Source organism: Cynocephalus volans, chromosome 12, assembly GCF_027409185.1.
Source record: "Cynocephalus volans isolate mCynVol1 chromosome 12, mCynVol1.pri, whole genome shotgun sequence".
In the NCBI taxonomy this organism is placed as follows: Eukaryota; Metazoa; Chordata; class Mammalia; order Dermoptera; family Cynocephalidae; genus Cynocephalus; species Cynocephalus volans.
The window spans coordinates 78,325,059-78,349,925 of NC_084471.1; the positions used below are offsets into that span (position 1 = coordinate 78,325,059).

General features: G+C 34.1%; 1 protein-coding gene across 3 annotated transcripts in view; it reads right to left on the reverse strand.

Moving 5' to 3' along the window:
- LRRK2 (leucine rich repeat kinase 2) overlaps positions 1 to 24,867 on the reverse strand; it is a 131,215-nt gene that overhangs the window by 82,497 nt on the left and 23,851 nt on the right. For all 3 annotated transcript variants that reach the window (XR_010021331.1, XM_063074909.1, XM_063074910.1), the window contains exons 11-18: positions 24,306 to 24,412; positions 20,575 to 20,704; positions 18,151 to 18,275; positions 13,802 to 13,914; positions 5,487 to 5,631; positions 5,212 to 5,348; positions 3,041 to 3,169; positions 2,797 to 2,967 (exon numbers count right to left, since the gene is read on the reverse strand). Coding sequence is in view for 2 of the 3 variants with exons in the window: in XM_063074909.1 (XP_062930979.1) it covers positions 2,797 to 2,967; positions 3,041 to 3,169; positions 5,212 to 5,348; positions 5,487 to 5,631; positions 13,802 to 13,914; positions 18,151 to 18,275; positions 20,575 to 20,704; positions 24,306 to 24,412 (1,057 nt within the window). In the remaining variant the exon portion in view is untranslated. The remainder of the gene's footprint in view (positions 1 to 2,796; positions 2,968 to 3,040; positions 3,170 to 5,211; positions 5,349 to 5,486; positions 5,632 to 13,801; positions 13,915 to 18,150; positions 18,276 to 20,574; positions 20,705 to 24,305; positions 24,413 to 24,867) is intronic.

Below are 24,867 nucleotides of genomic sequence, written 5' to 3' on the forward strand. Positions count from 1 at the left end.
AGGAAGGGAAGAAGTCAGAAAGAGAGAGAGGTAAGGAGGGTAAAGAAAAAGGAACTTACAAATGCCTTCTCTTACTGCTCAGCAAACTTTTATCTCTAAGTTATGCCACTTACTGCCTACTTTGTACTTAAGTGGTTTGTGTCTTGTCCTCTCTCTAGCCCCAGTATACACACACATTTAGAAAGAAGCTATTTTGAAACAGGAAACCCCTTTTATATTCTCTATTAACTGTCTAGCACTGTGCTTTGCACACAGAGGGTGCTCAGTACATTTTTGTAGAAAGAATTTTCCTTAGGGGATCCAAACTATGCAAGCTTACTTTAGGCATATGGTGCCATAAGGAGAGAGATATATAAGAAAGTATATCAGAAAAAAGAAATAAATGCCAGAAGAAAAAAAAAGAATAAAGAAAGAATTCCTTTAAATCTCACATAGTCCTTCTCTTTAGCTAACATATATTTTTATGAAATTAATTGCAAATTCATAACAGGAATAAAGCACTGCTCAGGGATATACAGTTTTATATTTAAATAATAATAAAGAAAATTCAGAATATAATTAAAAATTATCAAAAGTATAATTTACTATCCTTTGCAATCTTCTCTCCCATATTCTAATTTACAATTAATGCACCCCCAATCCAAACCAAATTTTTCAAGCTAGCATTCAGGACTGAATGAACACCACCACCACCACCACCACTATGAATCTGCTGCGTAGCCAGGAGACGAAAGCAGACACTTGGGATGCAGATTTTCCACCGTTTAACAGGACAGTGTCCTTAGGCAAGTTATTTAATTCCTCATCTGTACAATAGGAATAATACCAGGCTTATTTACAAGGTTGCTGTGAGGATTAAATTGTGTAAAGTACTCAGAGCAGTGCCCACATGGTAATGAGCATCACAGAAGTGTTTGATATTGTTTCAATTCAGACTTCATTATACTTGCTTTTCCCATCATGATTTGATGAGTCTTATCTTCAGGTCTCTGAGCATGCTCAGTATTCTTCTCTATCAATATGTTCCATATTCTTCTCTATCAATCATGTACATTACATCATTAAATTCTCCTCAGAAAGCCTAACACGATTAACTCTGCTCTTGCTCTGACTAGTGCTTAATTAGGCAACCTCTTGGTAAATGAATCGATAGTCTTCATTACTTTATTTTGCACTGGTACTAATAAGGTACATTCAATAAATCTATCCACAACATTTAATCAATATTTACTATTTTCTAGATACAAATAAACCTCTGAAAAATAGGATAAATTATTTAAATTTAATACATAATCCATGGATGAAAAGATCTGATTTTGTTTTAAAAAGAGACAATAAAAATAAGTGCATAAAAAAGTCCAAAAAATATGGAAAGAAGAATAAAATGAAAAGCCTTTTGTGTAGAAAGATTTAAACAAACTGAAGGAAGAATAGAAAGCATTTCCTTGGAGAATGTTGTGCAATTGCATTCGGGTGCTTTTAGGTATGTTGTTTCCCTAATGAAAACTTTCATTTTAGTTCTTTGGCATCCCCAAATAACGCTGATGCAACGATCTACATACAAAAGACGTACAATAGAAACATACTAAGTTATTAAGGGAAATAATTTAATTATCTTTAATAACAGAGATTTTTTAAATGATGCTTGCCTAAAAGAAATTTGACTAAATTTAAATAAACTGATTATGTGTTTGGTTTTAGTGCATAAACATAATGGTACATGAAAATGACTTACAAGTTCTGTTTCTTTTTATCTTGATTACTAATTAGTACTAACTTAATCTTACAGCTGACAAATTGATTTGAATCCATAGGCAAGTGGAAAATTAAATAAAGTCAGGCTTAAAAAGTAAATTATTGGAAAACATACTATCCCACTGATTCTTTAATAAAGTATATTAAATCACTATGTAATTGTTTTGTTAGAAATATTGTTAAATTTCTAGAAAATAGACATGGTGCTACCTATTGTAAACTCTAGAATTTGTACAACTAAGATAAATCTGAAATATAGATAATGCATTTTAGTGAATATTTATTCAATACATACCACATATTAAGCAATGAGATATTCTGAATGATACAAAGATGAACACTGTAAGTTTCTATTTTCATACAACTCACAAAATATAGAGAAGATACACACAAATTGTCATGAACTTACAAAAAAAATCTTAATTCTGTCTGGAGGTGTGGGGTTATGGAAAAGGATTTATCGAGAAAAGAGAATTTGGACTAGATTTTGAAGGAAGAATAGAACAATCAGACAGATACGTGTTTGCATGGCTCAGAAGGGAAGGGAGAGAAGGAAAGTAAAAGCCACAATGTTGTACAACCTTGGGGGCAGCTAACAGCAAGGAATGTTTGTATGAATGGCACCCCCAAAGGTATACAGTGCTTAGCCTGCATAGCCACATGCAGGAGCCCTGAGAGAACTTTCTAGGCAGAAAAACTAAAAACAGAGAAAATGCTTGGAAAATGACTAAAACAGCAAAAGTCTGTTTTTGTGTGCGGGATGGCTGGAGAACAAGTTGTATAAAGATACATAGTAAGAGACATATTTGAAAACTTATTTATCAATATAACAAGGTAGGCAAACAAGTCAAATGAAGGATTAGACTGGATAATGCCTAAAGGACCCTATTACCTCCGAAATGTTATGAATCTAAAATCTTACTGCAAATTAGAAAAAATAAACTGGGAAATTCTGCAGTGAAGAATAATAGGATGTAAGTAAGATACTGTACAATGGCAGAATCAAATCATAAAGACAAAAGTAAGGCCTCGAATATTTACCTGGCAAATTAAAGAAGTTGCCTCCTTTGCTTGATTGACATCAGCTCCCAAGAGAAGCAAACATTCAACCATGATACTATTATTCTGATCACACGCTGCCTCTAGCATCATGTTTTTTAATTCATTGTCCATAGCTAATTTTGCAAAGCACTTGCAACAGAGGTTTAGAAACTAAAAAGGATAAAAATGAGAATTAGAATCAGCTAAATACATAACATTTAGCATGCAAGTGAAAACATTGTACCTGTTGATCCTTTAGTTCCATGATACTGGAAGACATCTGATGGAATATTACTGAGTCAAATGAATAATGCACCAGCAGCTTAGAAAAAGATATGGACAATTCAAGTATTGCTAAGGTTGTCTGAAATCCCTGAAAGAATGATCAAACAACAATAATAATAACATAAGCAATCATGAACCAAAAAAAGAATAAATAAATAATGTAAAATAGAGAGTTTGTAGATACTTAATCTCGAGGATGTTCATTTACAGTAACCAGATATTGTGTATTTATTGGGTTTGTACTTTAAAGCTGTAAATCTTGAGACAATCCTGTAAATACTCCTTGCTTTCTCATTACTAAGAAATACTGCAGGCACACAGAGAAAAAACCGCCAGGTAACCATCCCTTAGCAAAGGAGGAAAAAGACCTAATCCTCTAAAATTGGGCTTTAAAAAAATCCCTATCTTTAAGCCCTACCTATAGGATGAAAGCCAGATACTAGTCAGGATTAGAACTGAATCAGCAGGGCTACAGAATCAAATAGGCCAGCAGAGCAGATTTTTTTATTACAAGATTGCAAATTTGGTTCTCTAAGGAGCCTGGCATAGTCCCCAAATTTTTGCCTTCTTCTGAAATTTTCACATCAAAGAGACAAGTGTAAGCTTCTAGATTTCAATCACATTGAGGTTATTTGAGAAGCTCTGAAGGCACTTTGAGGTTTACATTCTTGTAGTAAGTTATTTATAAAGAACACCATTACTTTTTAGAACCACCTCAAGCACATCCCCATGAGTGGTCTGGCCTCTCCATCCATGTGATGTTTAAAAAAAAGACTGGATTTTTGACTTTTAGCTTGAATAAATTCACCAAAAATCACCTTAACGCTTTAATATTTTATTACCTTTAATATATGTCAATGAAATCATCTAAATATTATTAAATATATTAAATATCATCTAAATAATATTAAAATTATTATTTTGAGCTCTTAAGATGCTGAGTTTCTTCAAAGACTCGCTAACATTTGATAAGAGAAGTAGTTTTAGTTATGCATGTCTGAGGGACATGTAGTCCACCAGCCTTAAGAGCAGAAGTTCCTGCAAACTCCAATGAATGCTGCAGCAAAGTGGGTAATAAAAATGTGAGGAAGGCACATATCATTCAAATTAAAAACTTTTAAACACTGAACTGGCCAAATAAAATATGTTGGCAGACCTGATTTAATCCAACTGGTCAATAATAGTTTGTAACCTCTACTATAGAGATCCTAAAATTTATGCCCAGATGAATTGATGCAGAGTGAGAGCTCGATACCTGCACAAAATCATTTCCTTTCCCTAGGATTACTTTTCATCAATTCTGCCTTGGCTTTCATCAGCCTAGCCTGCAGCACATCACGAGAAGCAGACTTATAAAATGCATTTTTGTTTTTAATCTAAGAATGTTGTGTTCATCACTTTATAATTTTTAAAAAAAACTACACACATCATCTCATTTATTGATAATTTCTGTGCAAAGATTAGAGTCTAGATATTTTAATTCCTGGTCAATGCTGCCATTTATGAAAATACTTGCTGAGTGTGGTTTATGAAAGATGCAAACTCCATTACTAAGAAACCACAACGAAATCAGAAACTTTTTTGTTAACATTAAAAAAGAAAAACAAAAAACTGAAACAGAATTTATTTTTTAATCTTCCCTGAACCTTAGGCCAATATCCTGAGTTCATTATAAAAGCAGTTATTATATATCATGTTTTAAATTTTTCTTGGTGAAAAATGTTTAAAATATTATTTCACTGCAAAAAAAAAAAATCAAGAAGCAGAGGTAAGCAGTCCCCAATAAAACACTGAAAGTAACAAGCTTCAGAATAATTATAACTTTTATTTATCTAAAATCTAAGCAAATAAACTGAACTATTTGGAATTTCTTTAGCACATTCTCTGCTCTTTTATGGGAAAGACAAATGGTGAATAAATATGCTGATTTTAGAGATTTAATAATGAAAAGCTGCATCTTTAGAGAATCAACCCAATTGTCTTCACCATCTATAATTAAAATACTACAAAATGATAAATGATTTTCAATTAACTACAGTACCCCATTAATGCAAAGTGGGAATTATACAAACTGCTTTGAAAGCTAAATCTGCACAAGTTCCCAAATTCCCTTCAAGATAATGCACATACTTCAGTCTGTACTTCGGCAACATCTTGAAAACGTTGTAAGCTGGAAACCAAAATTTTTGCCAACAGATGTCCAGTTTCTATGCATAACTTCTTTGTAATCAAGCATCCTATGAGACTTAAACCCAGACACTGAATTTCTAGGAGAGTAAAAGAAAATAAATAAGTAAAATTAATTGTTTTAAATCTCAAAACTGAAGAAAAAAATTTAAGTTATCCAAACAACAGTTAATGGCCTATAAAAATCTATTCTAAACCTGAATTCAAATTGTACCAACCTTGGTCATCTGGATACATCTGCAGTGTGTGAAGCACGGAGTCAATAGCGCCTTCCGGGGATAATATCTCTAATGCATCAGGAAAATGTGCTAAAGAAGAAAGTACTTTTAATCCACACTTCTGAATCCCAGGATTTCCAATAAACTAAAATCAAAAGGGGTTCAAGAATACTTGCGGTTAAAATGAGATCTTAATCTTTACTTACCTCAATTAAAGCCAGTTATAGACTGATAAAATGTAAATCAGTAATCCAAATCCAAATTAGTATCTTTGATTCTGTCTTCTATATTATTAATTACTTTTGGTCATTATTAAGGACAAGAGCTATCGTTTTAACATGTATTGAGTGCTCGTTCTATGCCAGGCATTGTGCTAAATAAATACCTTATATGCATTTTCCTTTCACAATAATCTCATGATATCCATACTAACATCATTCCCATTAGATGAGTTCACTGAGGGTTAAAAGGGTTGAGTAACTGTTCCTAAAGTTACACAGACTATAAACGGCAGAAATGAGAGCAAATCTAGGATGTTTGATCCCAAAGCCTACACACCTAACCAGAAAAATGCAATGCTCCTCTCACCATAGAAAATATTAATTGAGAATTTAGTCTTTACTCCAAGTGCTTTACATGTCTTATTTCATTTATTCCTCTCAACAGCCTCATGGAATAGGTTTGACAAACTTTGAAGATGTGGGAACAGAGCACAAGTCACACAGCTAATAAGTGTCAGGCCTGGGACTTGAATATACATGTGTCTGCTTTAGAAGCCCGAGATCCTAATCCCGACATCTTGCAACCTCTTCATCTGAATTTCCTCCAGATGACTTTACATTATTTACAGGTATTCTAATAGAATCCACTTCGTTTTCCAAGCCACCTTTTTCATTGTCTGAGACGAAAACAGCCAACATACTTTCCAATCATATGACAATCACAGTCTCACATCCCCTCTTCTGACACCTGCAACATGTATCTAACTTACACTGATCGTCTCTGCTTTTCCACCATTCTTCAAACTTCCACCATGATGGGAATGCCCACCTCATAACTTTCCTTTCAAAAATGACAGTGCTATTCTTCTCAGGATTTTGGCGTTCATGCAGATCATGTTTTGCTGATACCCATTTCAGGGTATCTCCTCTCCAAAGACCACAGGCACATCACAGAGCTGCAATAGCTTCAAGCCAGACCTCCAGCTTTGATGTGACCTCTTTGACCAAAACCTTCTGCCTTCTAACCTTCCTCGCTTCTGTGCTCTCATCCCTTTCCCAGTCTAGTCCCTCAATGTCTCTCAACTGCCGTTATTCCACACTGTTTTTATAGGGACTGGACAGAAGCATCAGTCTCTTGCCCTGTGCCCATCTCCACCCCCTCACTGCTTGGCTTGGACATCATTTCATCTATCCTTTCACCAAGACATTTGTTCCCTTGCCTCCTTTGGCATTTTTTTCCTGTCGCTATTTCCATCTTGCCAACTCCCTGAAGAGTAAGTACATCAGTTTAGGAGCCCATTAAATTAGGGTAAACTACTTAGGTTAAATTCTGTGAATTTGAGAACCACTACAAATGAATGAGATAACATTTACTTAGAAGTGGAAAGTAAGGGGTTATTCAAGGAATATAAAGAAATTCAAAGTTGTGCAAAGTGAACCCGGAGGGATGGTTTGGTGCCTGTCTCAGCTTCCTTGTCTCTAAAATATCCCTAATACTGCAGGGCTTTTATGAAAGTGAAATGCAATAATTCACTGTCCATGCAATAAACACTGAGTGATGACCACAGGTCAGGCCCTGAGCTAAACACTCCTTGCAGATGAAAAACTTAAGAATTATTGGGAGAGAGTTTCCCCTTAATCAGTCTTCCCTTTCATCAAGCCACCACTTTTCCTTCGCTTCTAAACTTATTAATAGAAAAGTCTCCACCCACTACCTCCACATTCTCCCTGCCCCTTAATTTCATATAGTCAGACTTCTGTCCTCACCACTTTGAATTAAAACCATTCAAAGAAAAAAGTCCACTAACAACTTAATTGCTGCTTTCTCATCCCTTGATTTCTATGACACAGTATTCACCCAATTATTATCAAACTTTAAAACTATTCATTTGCCCATCTCCCATATAACCTCTTCTTTCAACTCCAAACTTTGTCCAAAGTTCTTTTCTTAAAATTCTTCTATTCACGGATGGCATTCCATACACTAATATGGCTTCAAGTCACAATAACATCAACAGCAACAGCATCGATGCCAAGACCTACGTAACACTTGCTATGTGCCAGACACTCTTTTCAGCACTTCATATAGGAGTAGATGAATCCATTTAATTCTCACAAACACTCTATGATGGACACACACTATTATCTCTATGTATTAATGAAAAAAATTGAAAGAGACCTTTGAGAAGATAACTCAAAGCACATGTTTCAATTCTCTTAAGCTCTAAGCCCACATTTCTCTTTGCTTGATAACAACATTGTAAACTGAGGTTCTTAAAAAAAAAAAAGGAGATTGACATTCTGAACTTTCTGACTAACAGCACCATCATTCCTGCTTGGCAGGCAAGGCCAGCCTCACATGTGCACCTGCACAGTCCCACACGGCTTAGAAGGGCCCCATGCTTGGTGTCATGCTCTGCTGTCCCCATCTTCATATCCTTACTAATTTTCGAACAAAAAGTCCTGCATTTTCATTTTGTACTAAACCCCACAAATTATGTAGCCAGTTCTTGCTCCTAAGCTCAAAATGCATCATTGTCTTATTTTTGGTGCTAAAATGATATCAACTGATATTTATAAAGCACACATCTCTGTCCTCAATATCTTTACCTCTAACAAGTTTCTACTCAACTATTGCTCCTTCTTCCTTGAGCTCCCCTAGTCTCTAATTCCTTTAGTACAGTTCAATGATGACTAATGACTTGCAGCAGGAAATCTGTGATTTGTCTACACACAAAGAGAATTTGTTCATGCTTAAATAAACTGGTAATTAAAAATAAGGGTATTTGATTTTTAATAGTTTAGTAAATTTGAACAAATTAATATATATACATATGTATCATATATGTATAATATTATATTTACAAGACTACAATGGGCTTTCCTTCTCTTACCCAATGCTCCATCTTGAAAATAGTGATTCATTACATTGCGGTTCAAACAGGGATTAAAATCAACTTACTAGTTTCTGCTTAGCAAGTATTTTCGAAGTGAAACTTTGGAGGTGCCAATAGAAGACCATCTACAAACATTTGTTAGAGACATCCTATCATTTGTGCTCTTAAACTTTTCAAGATTTTTCAGAGAATCCATAAATAATTGAAATGATTTCTCTAATGAATGAGGTAGCCAGCTCAAGGGAAAGATGCTTACACTGGCCTCTTTCCTAGCTTCCAGCTATGTAGACTAGCCAAAGAAGGGAAAAAAATCTAACTATTCCCAGATAATTTGTGTGTGTGGGGGGGGGGTTTCTCCCTTTATCCTTTTCCTCTTTTAAATTCCATCTTTGCTCTTGATAGATAAAATAAATGCATGGATTGATGTCACTTCTACACGAGTACATAGCAATCTGATAAACAGTGGCCTCTAGATTGTTCTTTGAAATATTAAAAGATTAAGGCAAAAGAAACCCAACGTCAAATGACTGGTGCCCCCAAAGAAGAGAGCTAAAACAAAGAACAGAAAAAAATATATATTTAAAGATACAATTTGAGAAAACTTTCCAGGAAAAAAAAAAAAGATTGAATGCATAGCTAGAACAAGGATACCATATCCCAGAACTAATACTGAGACATACGCTAATAAAGTGGCAGAATTTAAAAATAAAGAATCTTTTGAGCAGTCAGGCAAAAATATCAAGTTATTTAAAATTGACCAGAAAAATGAAGCTGATCTCAAACTTCTCCACTAAAACCCTCAGGACTAGAACACAGTGAAATGCCTACAAAGTCTTTAGGGAAAGAAAATAAAACCACAATATTTTGAGACCAACCAAACTGTTTTTTCAAGAGTCCAAATATAAAGGCAACAACAACATTAATAAAAAACATTATAAACATTAAAATATTCAGGGAATAAAACTTTTTTAAAGAAATTCAGACAACTAGACGATGAATGGAAAAACTATAATGAAAGGACTTGAGATTAACTTTAAATAAGTGTAGGAATGAGGAAAGCAAATTTAGGAATTGGTATAGAGCTGAATGTAAATGTTATATACTCTTTTAATGTGGAATCAATTTATTTAACAAAAATCAGTGGGAAAACAGGTAGAGATGGTTGAAGTGTAAATACTATGATTATCTCATCTTTTATAGCCAGGGGTTAAAATATACTTTTAAATACAGTAGTAATAACATTAACATGTATTCCGTGCATATTATGTGCTAGGCACTGTACTTACACTTCTACATTAATTATCTTATAAAATCTTCATAATAACTCAAAGTGAAAAACCATTTATTATCTCTATTTTATACATAATGAAACTGAGACATTAAGGAAGTTGTCTAGGGTGCACAGTCTGTAGGACAGGACCCACCAACTTAGCTATTACAAAATTTTGTATAGTCAAAGCTATAAAAGCAAACACTATAATTCTCTACAACTGGATGGTCGTGGGGAGAGAGAAGAGATAAGGAAGTGGAAATATACTTTCATGGAAAAGTGTGCATACATTACCATACATGAAGAAAAAAAATGGATACCTGGAAGATACATTCAAATTCATGGAAAATTGGAGGTTTCCATAGCAGTACATGAAGAGTCTCACGTGATTGTTTTTTAATCTCTACATAGAATTACATAATTTGGAAGCAGTATAATTGATTTGATTTGTCTGCATTGATGGCATTATACTGCCAGGACAGATTAAATTAAGCTTCAGTAACAATCCCAAAATTATGAAATAGGCTGAAATGCTAATAGGTCCAATTCTTGCTCATGCTTCATGTGTTTTGTAGGTCAGGAGCGGCCACTGCTCAACACAGTCCTTCAAGGACCTCTGCTGATAAAGCAACCACTGTCTCAAACGCTGCAGGGGGTAGTGCCTGAGAGAGTGTCTGGAAGATGCCACACCAGCTGTTAAAATGTTTAGTGCAGATATGACAAACATAACCTCCATTCACAACTCCTTGGGCAAAACCAGTCACATGCTCCAACCTAACTACAAAATAGTATTCCAGGATCACCAGAAGACAGAGCTCTCAAAATGTTTGGAACGATTACTATGTAAGATTTAGTTTGTTGTCACATTTTTCTTATTATACCTACTGCCACAATGAACATTTTTGTCTAAAAAATTTGTGTACATGTGCAAGTACTTCTGTATGATAAATTTTTAGAGTGGGATTGCTGATCAGAAAACATGTCCATTTTAATTTTGGTAGATATTACCAAATTTCCCTCCAACAAAGTTTTTCTTTTTTAATTTACATTGATAGTGATTATAGTTGAGAACCTTTTCTTATATGCCATATGCCAACTTCATTTTTTACCTTTAAATTACCACCTATCTGTAATGTATTTTGGCGAAAAGAGTAAGATAAATATTCAACTTCCTTTGCTTTCCCCAAACGACTGGAGAGTTAGTTGTTCCAACACAAGTTATTGAGTAATCTATTTTTCCCCCAGTGGCCAGGGACTGTCATATCATTACACATTTTCATTTCAGTCTATTTCCTGAGCCACCATTATGTGGCATTCATCTATCTCCTCCAGTGCCAGAATCACACTATTTTAATCACTGAAGTCTTATAATACCTTTGATTATCTGTTGGAGTTAAGCCATATGAATTATCCCTTTTTTTCAAAATACTCCTGGTTATTCATACATACTAATTTTTCATTAGAATTTTACACTAGCTTACTTAGTTCCAGACAAGACTATTGTTATTTTTAGTAAGGATTCATTTAGATTAATATTTATTTTTAAAACATTAGTCTTTTCATCAAAAAAGGTGTATCTTTTCATATGCTCAACTCTACTTTTGAACCTCAAGTTAACTTTCATAGTGTTCTGTATAGATGTCCTGTAATCCTTTTATAACTTTACTCGTATGTAATTTATTTTTGTTTGCTGTTATCGCTTTTGCAAAGGAGCTCTTTGTTTGACTACATATTGTTTACAACTAAAATAAATATCTTCAATATTTAAGCAGGGTAAATTTTGCTTCAAGGATATTGTGAAGCCCACAGGCTCTCTGAACTGTGTTCATTTCATCAGAAGATTGGTTTTACTCTACCGGGTTCCCTGACTGAAGTGAACAGCAGTGTCACCGCATACAAAACACAGATGCAGCCAAAATGTGGAGAGCTTATCTTCTACTTTGTTCTCCAGAAACAATACTAGACAAATAGATCTCTTGGGAATTGGTGACTGAAAGTCTTCATCTGCAGAAAAGCTAAAAAGATCATTTATATGGAAAAACAATGGGCCAGACACAGATTTTAACTTCAGCTTGAATTTTTTTAGAATTGTATGTATTCACACATCGATTTGCTTTAATAAATACTTTTCTTAGTCTCTGCTTTGTAAATTATAGTTGAATCTCAAGTTCTACCTACATGGAATTCTACTTTCCAAGTTTAGACTTATTATTAGTGGTAATTCATTTCATTGTGTCTGCAATATTTGCACCTAAAACCTCTGATGCTTTGTGGCCTTTTTTTCAGAGTGAGACATGCAATCAGAATTTCAGAGCTAAAGAAATCACTTACTCTCATCTTTTAGAGCATTTTTTCTTAACTATGGTGAAGGATTAGGAGAGTTACACTGGGGAACTTTCTGAAATAAAATGATGTCACTTCTATTCCCCCATGACCTTAAGTCCCCACCCCAAATTGATAGTCAACTATTTCATGAGATGCTGTGTGTCATTACTCAGGTGTTGGCAGGGGGAGAAAGAAAGTAGTTCTCAACCGCTTCTCCTGGGATGTAGCAAAAGATAGTGCAACCCAGGAGCTGAGTGATATTCTCCACATTACAGCACCTACTGGCTTTCTTGACTTCCGTCTTCTTCCATGTATCACACTCATACCCAATAACTTTAGAAAAGGTTAGCTAACTGAAATCACAGTTACCTATAAGGCTTTCCTTGTACCTCTTCCTTCTCACCAACACTTACCATAAATAAAAATGACTGCTTCCTCCTCTATGTTCATAGAATATGTTCACAAAACTAGTATAGCCCATCAGCGCTAATCTAGAACAACTGGTTTATGCATGGTTGTTATTCCCCTCATAAGATTATGAAATCTGTACAGAAGGTTATGAAACATATTCATTTTGGTCTTCCCAAGGCCTAACCACTTCCTTCCACATACTTATTTTCAATAAATATTTCTGGAATTAAATTTAACCCATTATACTATATAGTCTTGGTATACTCAAGAATCATATTAAGATTTAAGTTCAAATGACTCAAACATATCATAGACAATTATACTATAAAGTTCAGTTTAAACTGAATTTTTAAAGGAGATCTCTCTGGAGGCCACTGTAATTAATTCATGACATTTATCAAAGTATACCAAATCACAAGGAATCATTTCTATTAATTACTCTGAATACTCTCTTCCTTTCATAAAAACATTAGCCCTAATCATTCTTTACATCTTTACTTTTATATATTTTGATAAAAAAAACAATTCATCTTATGTTAAACTTCCACACCATCTCAATTCCACCAATACCTTTTGCATTGCATGATATAAATGTGATTCCCTTCTCCTTTTTACAGACTTAGTATGATTTATTGATGGTTTATAATGTATTTTGCAAATGTACATAGATATGTAAATGCCTAAAAAATGGGAAAAAAAACAATGCATATAAAACCATTTCAGAGGTTATCTCTATGGACAGCAATGAAAACGAGCACAGGGAAACATCAAAGAAGACTTTAATGTTGTACCTAGTATGTCTTTGGTGGCTGAACTTTCTACCAGCGACCAGGAAAGAAAGACAAGCAGCCACAGAGGAAAAGACAGAAACAGCAGCCATAATTCCTGACATGGCTCATAAGGCTTACCTGCACACCTAACTCTTTGGTTCTCTCTCTGATTGTGCAAACTCCAGTGTATTTATATTGCTAGCAATCAAAAAGAACCTTGCCTAAGTCTGCAATTGACAGTACACTTAGCTTCACCCCCAATACCCCTATAGTCATCTTATATCTCTAGCCACATGACTTCCTAATATCACAGTAAACAAACAATGGAAAACTTACACTTAAAAAAAAAAAGTCTAGTTTCCCAAATGTAATTTTCTAGTTAACAGTATAAAAGCTAAAAGGCAGGGTATGTTCAACATACCCTGTTCAAAGCTGCTAGGACCAATTTGTGAATATCATTCCTGAAACATTGTTTTTTAGCCATATTTAGCTTGCGTTGAGATTCAGCATCCTCCCTGGATTCTTCTGGCATGCCTAAAAACAAAAAGAAATAAATAAATCCTTTTTCTTACCAATATTTAAGCTAAACAGACTGTCACTTGTTAGACACTATCATAGTTAACCCAACAATACACATGTATTTTTTCCTAGTAGCATTCCTTATCAAAGAAATAACCCCTAGAATAAGGACTTTATAAAAATAGCTCATCATTGAATATAAAATAAATACAAAATGTATGGATGTTCATTGAATTTAAAGTAGCAATCAGTTACTGTGGTGAAAGAATTTTCTACAGCAAACAATCTCTTTTGTATATGAGTAGGCTGTGCTTTAATATGCTAGAAGATTTTTGTGCAACAATGGGCAACTTGAGAAAAGCTTAAAGTTATTTGGACTACAATGTAAAAAGATCAGATATGAAATGTAGGCATAAAAGAGCTACTGGAATAATGATGGGAAAAAAGATTTAAGTTTCAGTATTACAAAGGCAGACAGCATGCCATTTTATTAAAAGTCCTCTAAAGACTATATAATAGTATTAAGGTATTTAAAGAAAACATAGTGCTTATTAAGCTACATTGTAGCTGAACTATCCCAAAACCATTGAAAAAACTGGTAGTCAAAAAAATTGGTTATACAATATAATATGTAAGTAAAATTATTATGATGAAATATGGTTCCCAAATCTAAGATGATAGAAATAATTATTAATAAACAATTACTTATACTCTTTCACTTTAATATTTTGTATGAAGACAAACTATAATTTGGATGCATATAGCTTTTTCTTTACTTAAAAATTTGAATGCCAACTACATATCAGGAATTTTGCTACATGCTAGGGATACCACAGTACACAAGGCAGGCCAGATTCCCAAACTCCTGGAACCTCCAGTCCTCATTTTAAAATTTATTCAAACAGGTCCTGATGTTGCCTACAGCTTCATAACCTGGGGCAAGTCTGTTAAACACCGTGTCTCATTTTCAGTGACCAAGACCATATTAACTTCTGAGGCTGCCTATTACCTCACAAGCAGATGTAAACACCAAAAGCAGGCTTGCTGAGCAATAAAAACTTCATGCCGCATGTAAAGGGTCTTATTATTAAACATTTTCCTCATATTGAGGCCAAATGAACATTACTGTAAATTTTATCTCTGGTTCTTGTTCTACCCTCCAAAATGGATATAATTTCCTTTCCACATAACAGTCCTTCAGATTGTGTGGACTATAAACTTTTTGGAGGGCAGGATCCATAACTTCACCATCTGCAGATCTAAAGGGTTCCAAGTGCAGTTGTTCAATATACATTTGTTGTACAAACATGTATTTAAAAATGCCTACTCGAGAATCAGGCTGCATAGGTGGAAAATCTGGCGGCATTATGCAAGGTGTAGCCTTAAAAATCTCTACATCTCTATGCCTCAGTTTCATCACCTGTAGAATGTCAAGAAGAAAAAAAGGGGATATCTGCCTTATGGGTTGCTGTGAGAATTAAAAGAGTTAATATGCATAAAGCTCTTCAAATAATGCCTGATACTTTTTAAGTCTTCCATATTCTTCAGTATGATTATTGTTATTAGTTATAAATAAGTAGATTTTAGTAGAGTTTTCATATCCCCCGAGTCATCTCTTCTCCAGATTAAGTAATCTCAGTTCCTCTTATTGCTCTTACCAATGTGGTTTTATATTCCTAATTACTCTCTTCCATACACTTCCCAATTATGTCCCTTCTTAAAGAACTTTGCATTATTTCCTCTAGAACTAAGTCAAGAAAGAACAGGTCAAATGATATTTTATTAAAATAACTGGGTCTTTGTTATTATTTTATTAAAACAATTGGCTCGATCTCTTTAAAAAGTTGCTATAAAAAAAGAAGAGGAAATGGACAGTACTATATTGAAAGAAACTTGAGACATAACTAGATGCAATATGTTGTCCTTAATTGGATACTAAATTATATAAATCTGCTGTAATGCATGTCTTTGCTACTAAGGAAATCTAAATATGATCTGGTTGAAAAATGAGTACATATACATCTATTTATCTTGTAAGGACCTCAATTTAAATGTTTAAACCAGAATCACATTCAACCTCGAAACTACTAGGATACTGATACCATAGTTACTCGTTGATGTATAGAAGGATACAGTACAGTATGGTGTGGTGTGGTGTGTGTGGTGTGGTAGTATGGCATGGCAGCATAGAGTAGAATAGATGGTTAAGACTTTACCTAATAGAGATACTGACATGTTTATAAAATGTGTCTATTAGTATGTATTTCCATACCTAAAGCATAGCCCTAAAGTAACTACTTTCAAGGGCACCTGTAATATATCTAAATGACTATTGACTGACAATGTTGCTTCAGGGTCGATTTAAGAACAATAAAAGAAAAGAAATGCTATATTCAAGACTTGTTTTTGGACTAAAAAGTATTATTTTATTAACTAATATATTTGGTTCTGAATGTCTTTTGGTTATCTTTAAAACTCAAATCCACCCTCAAAGAATAAGACTGACACCTTTAAGAATAATCAAAAGGGTTTTTTAGTTGTTTTATTATTACAACCTACAGATAAAATTTTTAAAAAACTTGCAATAATATTTTCAAGCAAAATTATGTCTGTTAAATTATGTCTTAAAAGTTAACTGACAACTATAAATGGGACACCATTATTCAATTCAGGACATATTGATTGAATAGACCTACTTTTGTTCTACATACCAGGGTGTTAAAAAAAATGACAAGAAAGCTCTGTCCTTGAAAAAACTACTCTTGTACTGAGTATACTCAAACTCAGAAACATAAAATGCCACCTATATATCTACGGAAAATGATAGACTTGGGAAGATTTCATTTTAAACAGACAAGGAAAAACCAGGCTTCAAAGGAATTGTGAATTTTACAGAACAAAAAAGTATTATCCCTCATATTTAGTAGTCACAAGGTCATGTCAAATAGATGTCCTAAGCATCTCTCAAAGCCATCCTCTCCTGTTTCTACCGTCCCCTTCATAATATCTCACCTGACTTGACCTCCAACCCAATCTCCCTGTATCCAGTCTCTCTTCTTTACAATCATCCTCTGCATCACAGTGCCATTGTCATAAATTGCAAATTTGATTGGGATACTACAACTTTTAAACACATTTAATACATTTGGAATGACTTCTGTTAAAAATGCACAAATTGCTCTGCATTGCATCCAAGGCCCTGCACTTGCAGACCTCCACCTGCCCTCTCTCATTCATCCCGAAGCACTCCTGCACACAGTCTCTCTGCTTCAGCACCCCACACCACATGCACTTCCTTTTTCTGCTTGAGATGTCCTCCCCGGGCTTTCTACCAAGCCAGCTCTATTCACCCTTCAACCTCAAATATTACAATTTCTGACCTATTCCTTTGAATAAATTATGTTCACCTCCATCAATACAAGACTTCAAAAAGTTCGTGGGAAAGATTTGTATTATCTTTGACTTCTATTTTTCCACAAACTTTTTGAAGTACCCTTGCATTCTCATAGCCTTTTACACCTGTATCTTTAATAGCTCCTCTTACACCACCCAGTAATCAACTATTTACATGTCCATCAACCTCTAAGCTCATATAATAGTGTAGGCATGCTTTTTTTCATTCATCTTTCAAACTTTACCAGCACCACAGTGTTTAGAATATAAGGGCTGCTTAATAAATATGTATTGAATGAATGAATGAATGGAGTAGCTGGTGTTTTAAATGAGCTTTCGAGGACAAATAAGGTCACAACAGATATAAGTAGAAGGTAAAGGGGTGATGGAAGGTGGAAGCCATTGAGATTAATGAGTAAGAGCCACATGGTTTTATTGGAAAAGATTAATCCGATCACAGAGTAAAAGAAGAATGAAATGAAGCAAGAGGTATAAAAATTAGTTAGCCAGTATTATAGTTCAGACAAGAAAAAAAAGTTTGAACACAGGTGATGGCAACAAAAATAAAAAGAATTTTGAGAGATGAACACCCTCTTTAGATATAAAAGCTCCATAACTTATATTGTAGTTATTACTTGTATAAATTGTTGGATTTTCTTAAGTTTTCTTGTAAATTAACCTAAGGACTCTTCTGCATCATTATTTAGCCTCTATTTTTATTTTAGATTTAGCAAAAAGATTTACATTTGGTTGGCAGAAACTAGTCTTTTAATTTTTGCCTAGAAAGTTGATATGTCATGAAAAGTTGAGAATCCATTTAAATTGCTAACTCTTCCCGCAATCAATTATGTAACTTACCTAATACCAAAAAATGTAAAATAGCTCGAAGTGCCTCCAGCTGCACTGATAATGATGTGTCATGACTTTTCATAACTGTTATTATTTTGGGGACCACTGCTGCCATTGTATCCAGGGAAGTGTTACTAGAGATATAAAATTGACATGTTATTAAAAGTAGAATCTGATTCAATTGTACAAACACCAAATTGAAACAAGTGCAGGAAAACAGAACCAATATATTTTATCAGGAATGGCTATGTGAAAATGCATTTGAATTCAGTAATAAGATAATACATCATTTTAACTGTTGTTTTAAGCTTTGACCTCAAGAAGTAGAATTCACAGTAATCTGGAAATTATTTTATTTAGTTTCATCAAACTATCAACTTCCTTCTGATCTATGTATGGGTCATTGGCAACAATCCTACAAATGTTATTATACCCATTTTTCAGATGAAGAACTTAGGCAGATGAAGGTTAAATGTCAAGGTCCTATCACTAAAAAGTGACAGAGCCAAGGCTGGTATCCACACTTATCTGACCCAAAGACAAGAGTTCTTTACATTATACCAACCTGCCTCTTCGAGATTAACATCACTGGACTTCTTATATGATATTATTGTTTAGTTTTACTTTGCATCAAAGTCCTGGTTTCTTTAAGATATTTAAGCAATTATTTCCATTACATATGAGCAAATGTTACTTGACTAGATTTCAGTGGGTACTATGAACTTGAACACTGGCAGTCCTTGCTTTGCACAGAGCCATGTTAAATGAAACCTGTGCATAACAGAACCTTGCCTACACTTTGCACAGTTCTATAGTCATCCATATCTATTCCCCTTTTTCCACCTTAAACGCATCCCTTCTTTTGAGCCTCACCTCCCTTGGTAACCCCAGTTGAATTCACTCTGCTCTTACCACTCTGTATTTTTCACACCACTGCCATTGTATTATCACTGTATTGTGATTGTTCTTTACCTATCAGTTTTCCCAACTAGACAGGGAGTGTTTCAGGGGCAGGCATATTGTCATCGTTAACTCTGAATCCCCAGGATTAGAACTGTACACATTTTACATATGCGGAAACAGCCAGGAAAATTAAATGGCTTGCCCAGAATCTAAAAAATCCTACACTGTAGTTTATTCCACTGTGTTTTTGCCTCATTTGCGAAGTATTTGTTCACATACTTCCAGCACCATAAAAATTGACATCTAAAATAAACTTTTCATTTAAGTGTTCAAGAGCAACATCTAAATAAGAGAAATATGACTTAGAGATATAATATATGAGGGTACTTCAAAAAGTTTGTGGAAAGATAAAATTAAAAGATAAATAACTCCATGAACTTTTTGGAGCACCCTCGTGTGTAAAAATACATGGACTAGCTGGGCTGATGCTAAAAACAGTGTAGCCCCATTCCTTATAAATCTATAGATGTCCTACATACAGTTTATCATGCTGTATGCACTTCGTTTATTCACATTTAATAACAGTATAATAATGGCTATGATTTATTGAGTGCTTAAAACACACCAGTCATTGTCCTAATCCCTTTACAAAATTAATTTATTTAATCTTTATATTATAAACTTACAATTTTCAAAGTTTTTTATTATTATCCCTCTTTACCAGTGAGGAACCTGAACATTAGAGATCAAATAGTTGGCTCAAATTAGAGGCAAAGACAGGGAACAAGATCAGTTTTTACTGCTCGAAATTTACTCAGACAATGACAAAATTACCTCACATTTTCTTACTCAAAAAAATGCAAAAAAAAAAAAAAGGGTGCTAAGCATATCCTGCAGTGGGCAACTTCTGCATGTAACTTAGTTTTAGCTTTCACCTAACAGGTTGCTGAAGCCAGCAATTCTGCTCCTGCCTACCCCTCCAGCCCCCGCCACCACCCACCCCTCAGGTAAGAGGATCTGGTCTCCGTTGTTGTACTAACCATCTATGTAATCTTAGCATCTCTGCATTTTAACTAGATGTGACTAAATCCTTCTGCTGCTAAGGAATGAGAACAGTAAGAGAAGACATTAATTCAAATGAAGGAATGATAATAAATAATATAGTCATTGTAGAAAAGCAACAACTAGAAGCTATATCTTGATTTTATCTTTTATACCTTTCACACTTACACAATAATTTGAAAAACTGTTGTAAGCTATGTGCTATATAATTACCATTTTTAAAAATGTAGTCAACACCATGCACCAAGCACTAAAGCAAACTTTTAACATATTTCAACAATCTCTGCTGTTCCTTTCAATGTTCAGACAAAATAAGTAATCTCATCAGTGATATGAGATTACATTGCAAAATGTTTTAAGCTTCAAATACCTTGTTTTTCTTTTTCTCCTTAGAAATATGCTTGAAATATTTATATTCTACCTGGACCATAGTGATATATTCTGCATAAGTTCATAAATCTATATTACCTTCCTTCAAAAAGGTGATTTAGCATTTTACAGCCACTTTCAGCCACTTCAGGAGAATGTATTTGCTTCTGCATTAACTCCAAAACATTGAGGTATATTCCCTTTGACAACAGGATTTTTCTGAAATTAACTACAAGATTTTTTAAAAATTACTTGTACAAATGGAAGCAAATTTTCATAATTTTGTTGTAAGATGTAGAATATTGACAGTCCAAACTCATAGAAAAGCATATATAAAAACATATATAATTTATATTTCATTGACAACTTAAAGATAATTGTTTATTTATTTCTTTAAAATGTATACCATTGTCAGTTTTTTCACATTTATTAACCCTTTGTTGAAGTTTTTGTTTTAAAATTTTTATTCAGAGTAGATTGGTTCCAATGTAATCACCATATCCCAGCTCATGTGAAAGAAGTGTTTTTGCAGGAAAAAATGTGTTTAGATAGTGCTCTTTAAAATAAGAATGAAAGTTACATTTAGTTCTAATACTTAAAACAGTTTCACAAAATAACTGCGTTTATATAGATCGGGATTAGCTAAGCACGCTAGACACTAGTGAGCTGGAAGTAAGTTACAAGTGTGTGGAGGTATTGACCATTCCCTCAGCTCTTCGGGGTTGGGAGGCAAAGAGGCTGGAACCAGTCTGGGTTGCTTTCAGCCTTGAGCTATTTTGCCCTTTTTCCCCACTGGACTAGACAAACATTATCATTTGTATGTATGCCATCATATGCAAAGGGATGAAAAACGCTGATATAGAGCATAAATAATTACATTTTTTTTCACAAAGTAATGCCAAAACCTAGGAAACACAGGGATATGCTTTACAACTGATTTTGCATTATATGTAGAAAAGTAACCATATTAAAGCAATAAGGATTACAGAATAATTTTCCTCTATAATAAATTCCTTCACTAAATCAAATCTGTTGCCTTGAAGTTTCCATATATATGTCAATTGGCTTGAAGCTTCTATATAAATATCAATTCCAACATTATACAATGTAATTTAACACTTTGAAAGTAAGAGAAAACAGAAAGTTTCAACTTAAGTACTGTTTTTTAAAATGAGCTGTCAATCTCAAGAAGAAAAGATAGGACTAAACACAGAAATAAATAGAAGTGATAGACACATTCAAAAATACTGCCAAAACCTGAAAAACTCATACCTTTTAAAAACATCCAGAATATCACTCATCAAGATACAATTAGGAGATGGTTATTCTGCTTGATTGTGTGAGAAATTGTGATAACCCCTCCCAAAGTGGCTGGATTCTGACCAAGGAGACAGAAGTTACTCTAGACTAGCTGTACTCAAACATTAATGTGCATCAGAATCACCTGCAGGGCTTGTTAAAACACAGACTGCTGGATCCCAACTCCAGTTCATGATTCAGTAAGTCTGTATGGGGCCCTCATACTTAAATTTTTTAATAAATCCCCAGGCAATGCTGCTGGTCCAGGGACCACACTTTAAGAACCATTGTCTTAGATAGTAACACAATGTGTGATTCAAAAATCGCAAACAATAGATCTAGGAAAAAAAACTTCATCATAAAGTCACTTCAGAGTTTATAGAACACTTTATACATGTTATCTCATTTACCAGCTATCTACATAATATTCTTAACCTCATCTACTCCATGTTAGCAGAAAATTATCTGCTTTAAAATGCAAATAACAATATACAACTTCCTACAGCTCTTTAGTCACCTTTTTTCCTGGCTGCCTATTCACAATTTCTTTTCTTCTGACTCCTAACATATCCTATCCTTCTTCCTTGTTTTATTTTCTTTTCTTAGCTACCTCACATATCACATATTTTAGGTAGTCGTCTTATCTGTGTTCCCCACTAGAATTTAAACTCCATTAGCCTGAAATTTCTATTTAACTGATACATCCCAAGTGCCTAGCAGATTGACTACCACATAGTATGAACTAGATAAATATTAACTTAATTAACTAACTAAACAAGGACATTGTCACACAAAATGTTCGAGCCTTGGACCTCCATGGTTCCAAGAACCCAGTTCTTCTGACAGCCAATCCAGAATTTTTCTAAAAAACCATATCCAGCCCTGCACACCCAATGTTCCCAAGTGTTTTTCAATGAGAAGTTGCCCAAGGACGTTGGTGAACCCGCTGTTCAAGTTCTTAATACTCTACTAAGGCAGAACTCCAAGGACAATACATAGGACCTGAGGACAGTTTACCTAACAGGGGGCCAGGAACAAAGTAGGGAATTAGAAAGAGCAGAGAACTGATTCTCCACAGAGACATCAAGGTTGACTCTGAATGTAACTAATCCTCAGGCATCATAATAAGAAGCAGTCCAATTCTCAAAAAGTCTGGTTGTTTTGCTTACATATCAAAGGAGATCTCCAGGTGATTACTAATGGCACCAACACAAAATTGTTCATACATAGTAAAAGTTTGCCTCCTCTCTAAGATGCCCACACAGAAGTAGCAAAAAGTTCAGACATCTTCAGAATCAAAATTCCCAGCCAGGCCTCTTTAACTGCACAGTAGAATACAGAGATTCAAAGATAGCAATGCCCTTTCTACCCCTCCTACTCCAATTCATTATCCCTGAGAGCATCCCCTGTCTGTCTCTCAGTGCCCTTTACACTCCAAACCTTCTATTCAAGTGCCATCAGAGGGATGGGATGAGAAAGAAGGAAAAGGAAGAGGAGATGATTTTCCTCTTGATTTGACTTAAATTATAGTATAAAGAAACACGCGTGATGTGGTTTCTTTATTTCTTTCACTCTGATCAGGTTCTCTACTAAAACTGATGCTTACACTAGTTTCTGTCTCAGACTTTCAGTGTTTTTCTTTATTTTTCTTAAAAATCCTGCAAGAGCTGCCAAGTCCCAATGCCTTTATAATGAGTTTTCTCCCAAGGTTTTCTGGCAGTATTTCCTTTCTATAGGGGCAGGAATCTGAGCAGACTGAGCCACGACCTTCAACCTCACAAGTTCTTCCAATGATATAGGGTACTTCAAAAAACTCATGGAAAGATTTGTATTATCTTTCCATTCTATTTTTCCACAAACTTTTTGAAGTACCCTTGTATATGAGCCATTTTTCTCTCCTTAATTACGCAAAGCTACAAGACATACAAGAATTACATGTAAAGAACCATTTTTAAGAAAAATTATAGTAAAAGATTTATAATGAATATTTTTTCAGATTTTTAAATAGTGAATATCTTGTCACTTAGCTGCATTTCTATAGTTTTCCTAAGAAAATAATAGTGTGTAAAGGAAAATGGGGGAGGAAGGAGTGACCATTTGGTGGTTGTTACAGGGACCAAAAACATCCCACTGGACACATTCTAAAAGTCCATCAACATGAAATTAGTTCATAAATTAGGATATAGCATACATTAGCAAGCTACACAAGTATTAAAAGTGATAGCATGAGAATATCCATCTATCAGCATGAGAAAGAAAAAATATAAAATTTGGTTATAAAAGAGTATAATATAATCCCATTTCTGCAAAAAATATAAAATATATTGTATATGTCATGAGCAAGTGCATACATATAAGTCCAGAAGATTATACATCAAAATTCTTACTTTATTCATTTTATTTATATATCAATAATTGTATATCCAAATGTCAGATAAATATATACATATTTAAATTTTTCACATAAATTTATAATAAAAAGTACCACAAAATGTGTTACCCTTTGTTAAAAAATATGGTATGCCCCTTACCATTTTGTTCTAAGAGAGTTGACAAGGCATTCGCAGATGCCTGGAAGACTTCTTTTGATGAAGAATGCATCAGCATGGATAGAATCACCTCCCTGTGAGCTGGGAACCTTTTGAAAATTCAACACAGTAGTCATAGTCATCTTTTTAATAATTAGCTCAGATTTTTACTTACCATTACCTAATATTTCTAACAAATAAAGGCACATAAAAACAATATTTTATGCCACCTCCACTTAAAAGAGTGAATTACAGTTAAACAGTTTTATATTTAAAAGTTATACTCTAATTTTATTGAATATTAATAAATCAGTATTTCTCTGTTTCTTCAAAAGCTGATAAGAGAGGAATAAAGGCTCAGCAGATATATAAGGAGGTGCTAAGAGGAAAAAGTGTGGAAAAGATAAGGGAAACAAGAAAGGAAAAATAAAAAATTGCATAGAAGCAGTGGGTTTTAAAGATGTAGAACATAAATATATTTTCTTTTAGTAATATACTTCTTTTAAAGATCTCCTATGGATATTGAAGAACAGGTGTGCTACGAACTAAAATTTATAAGCTGCAA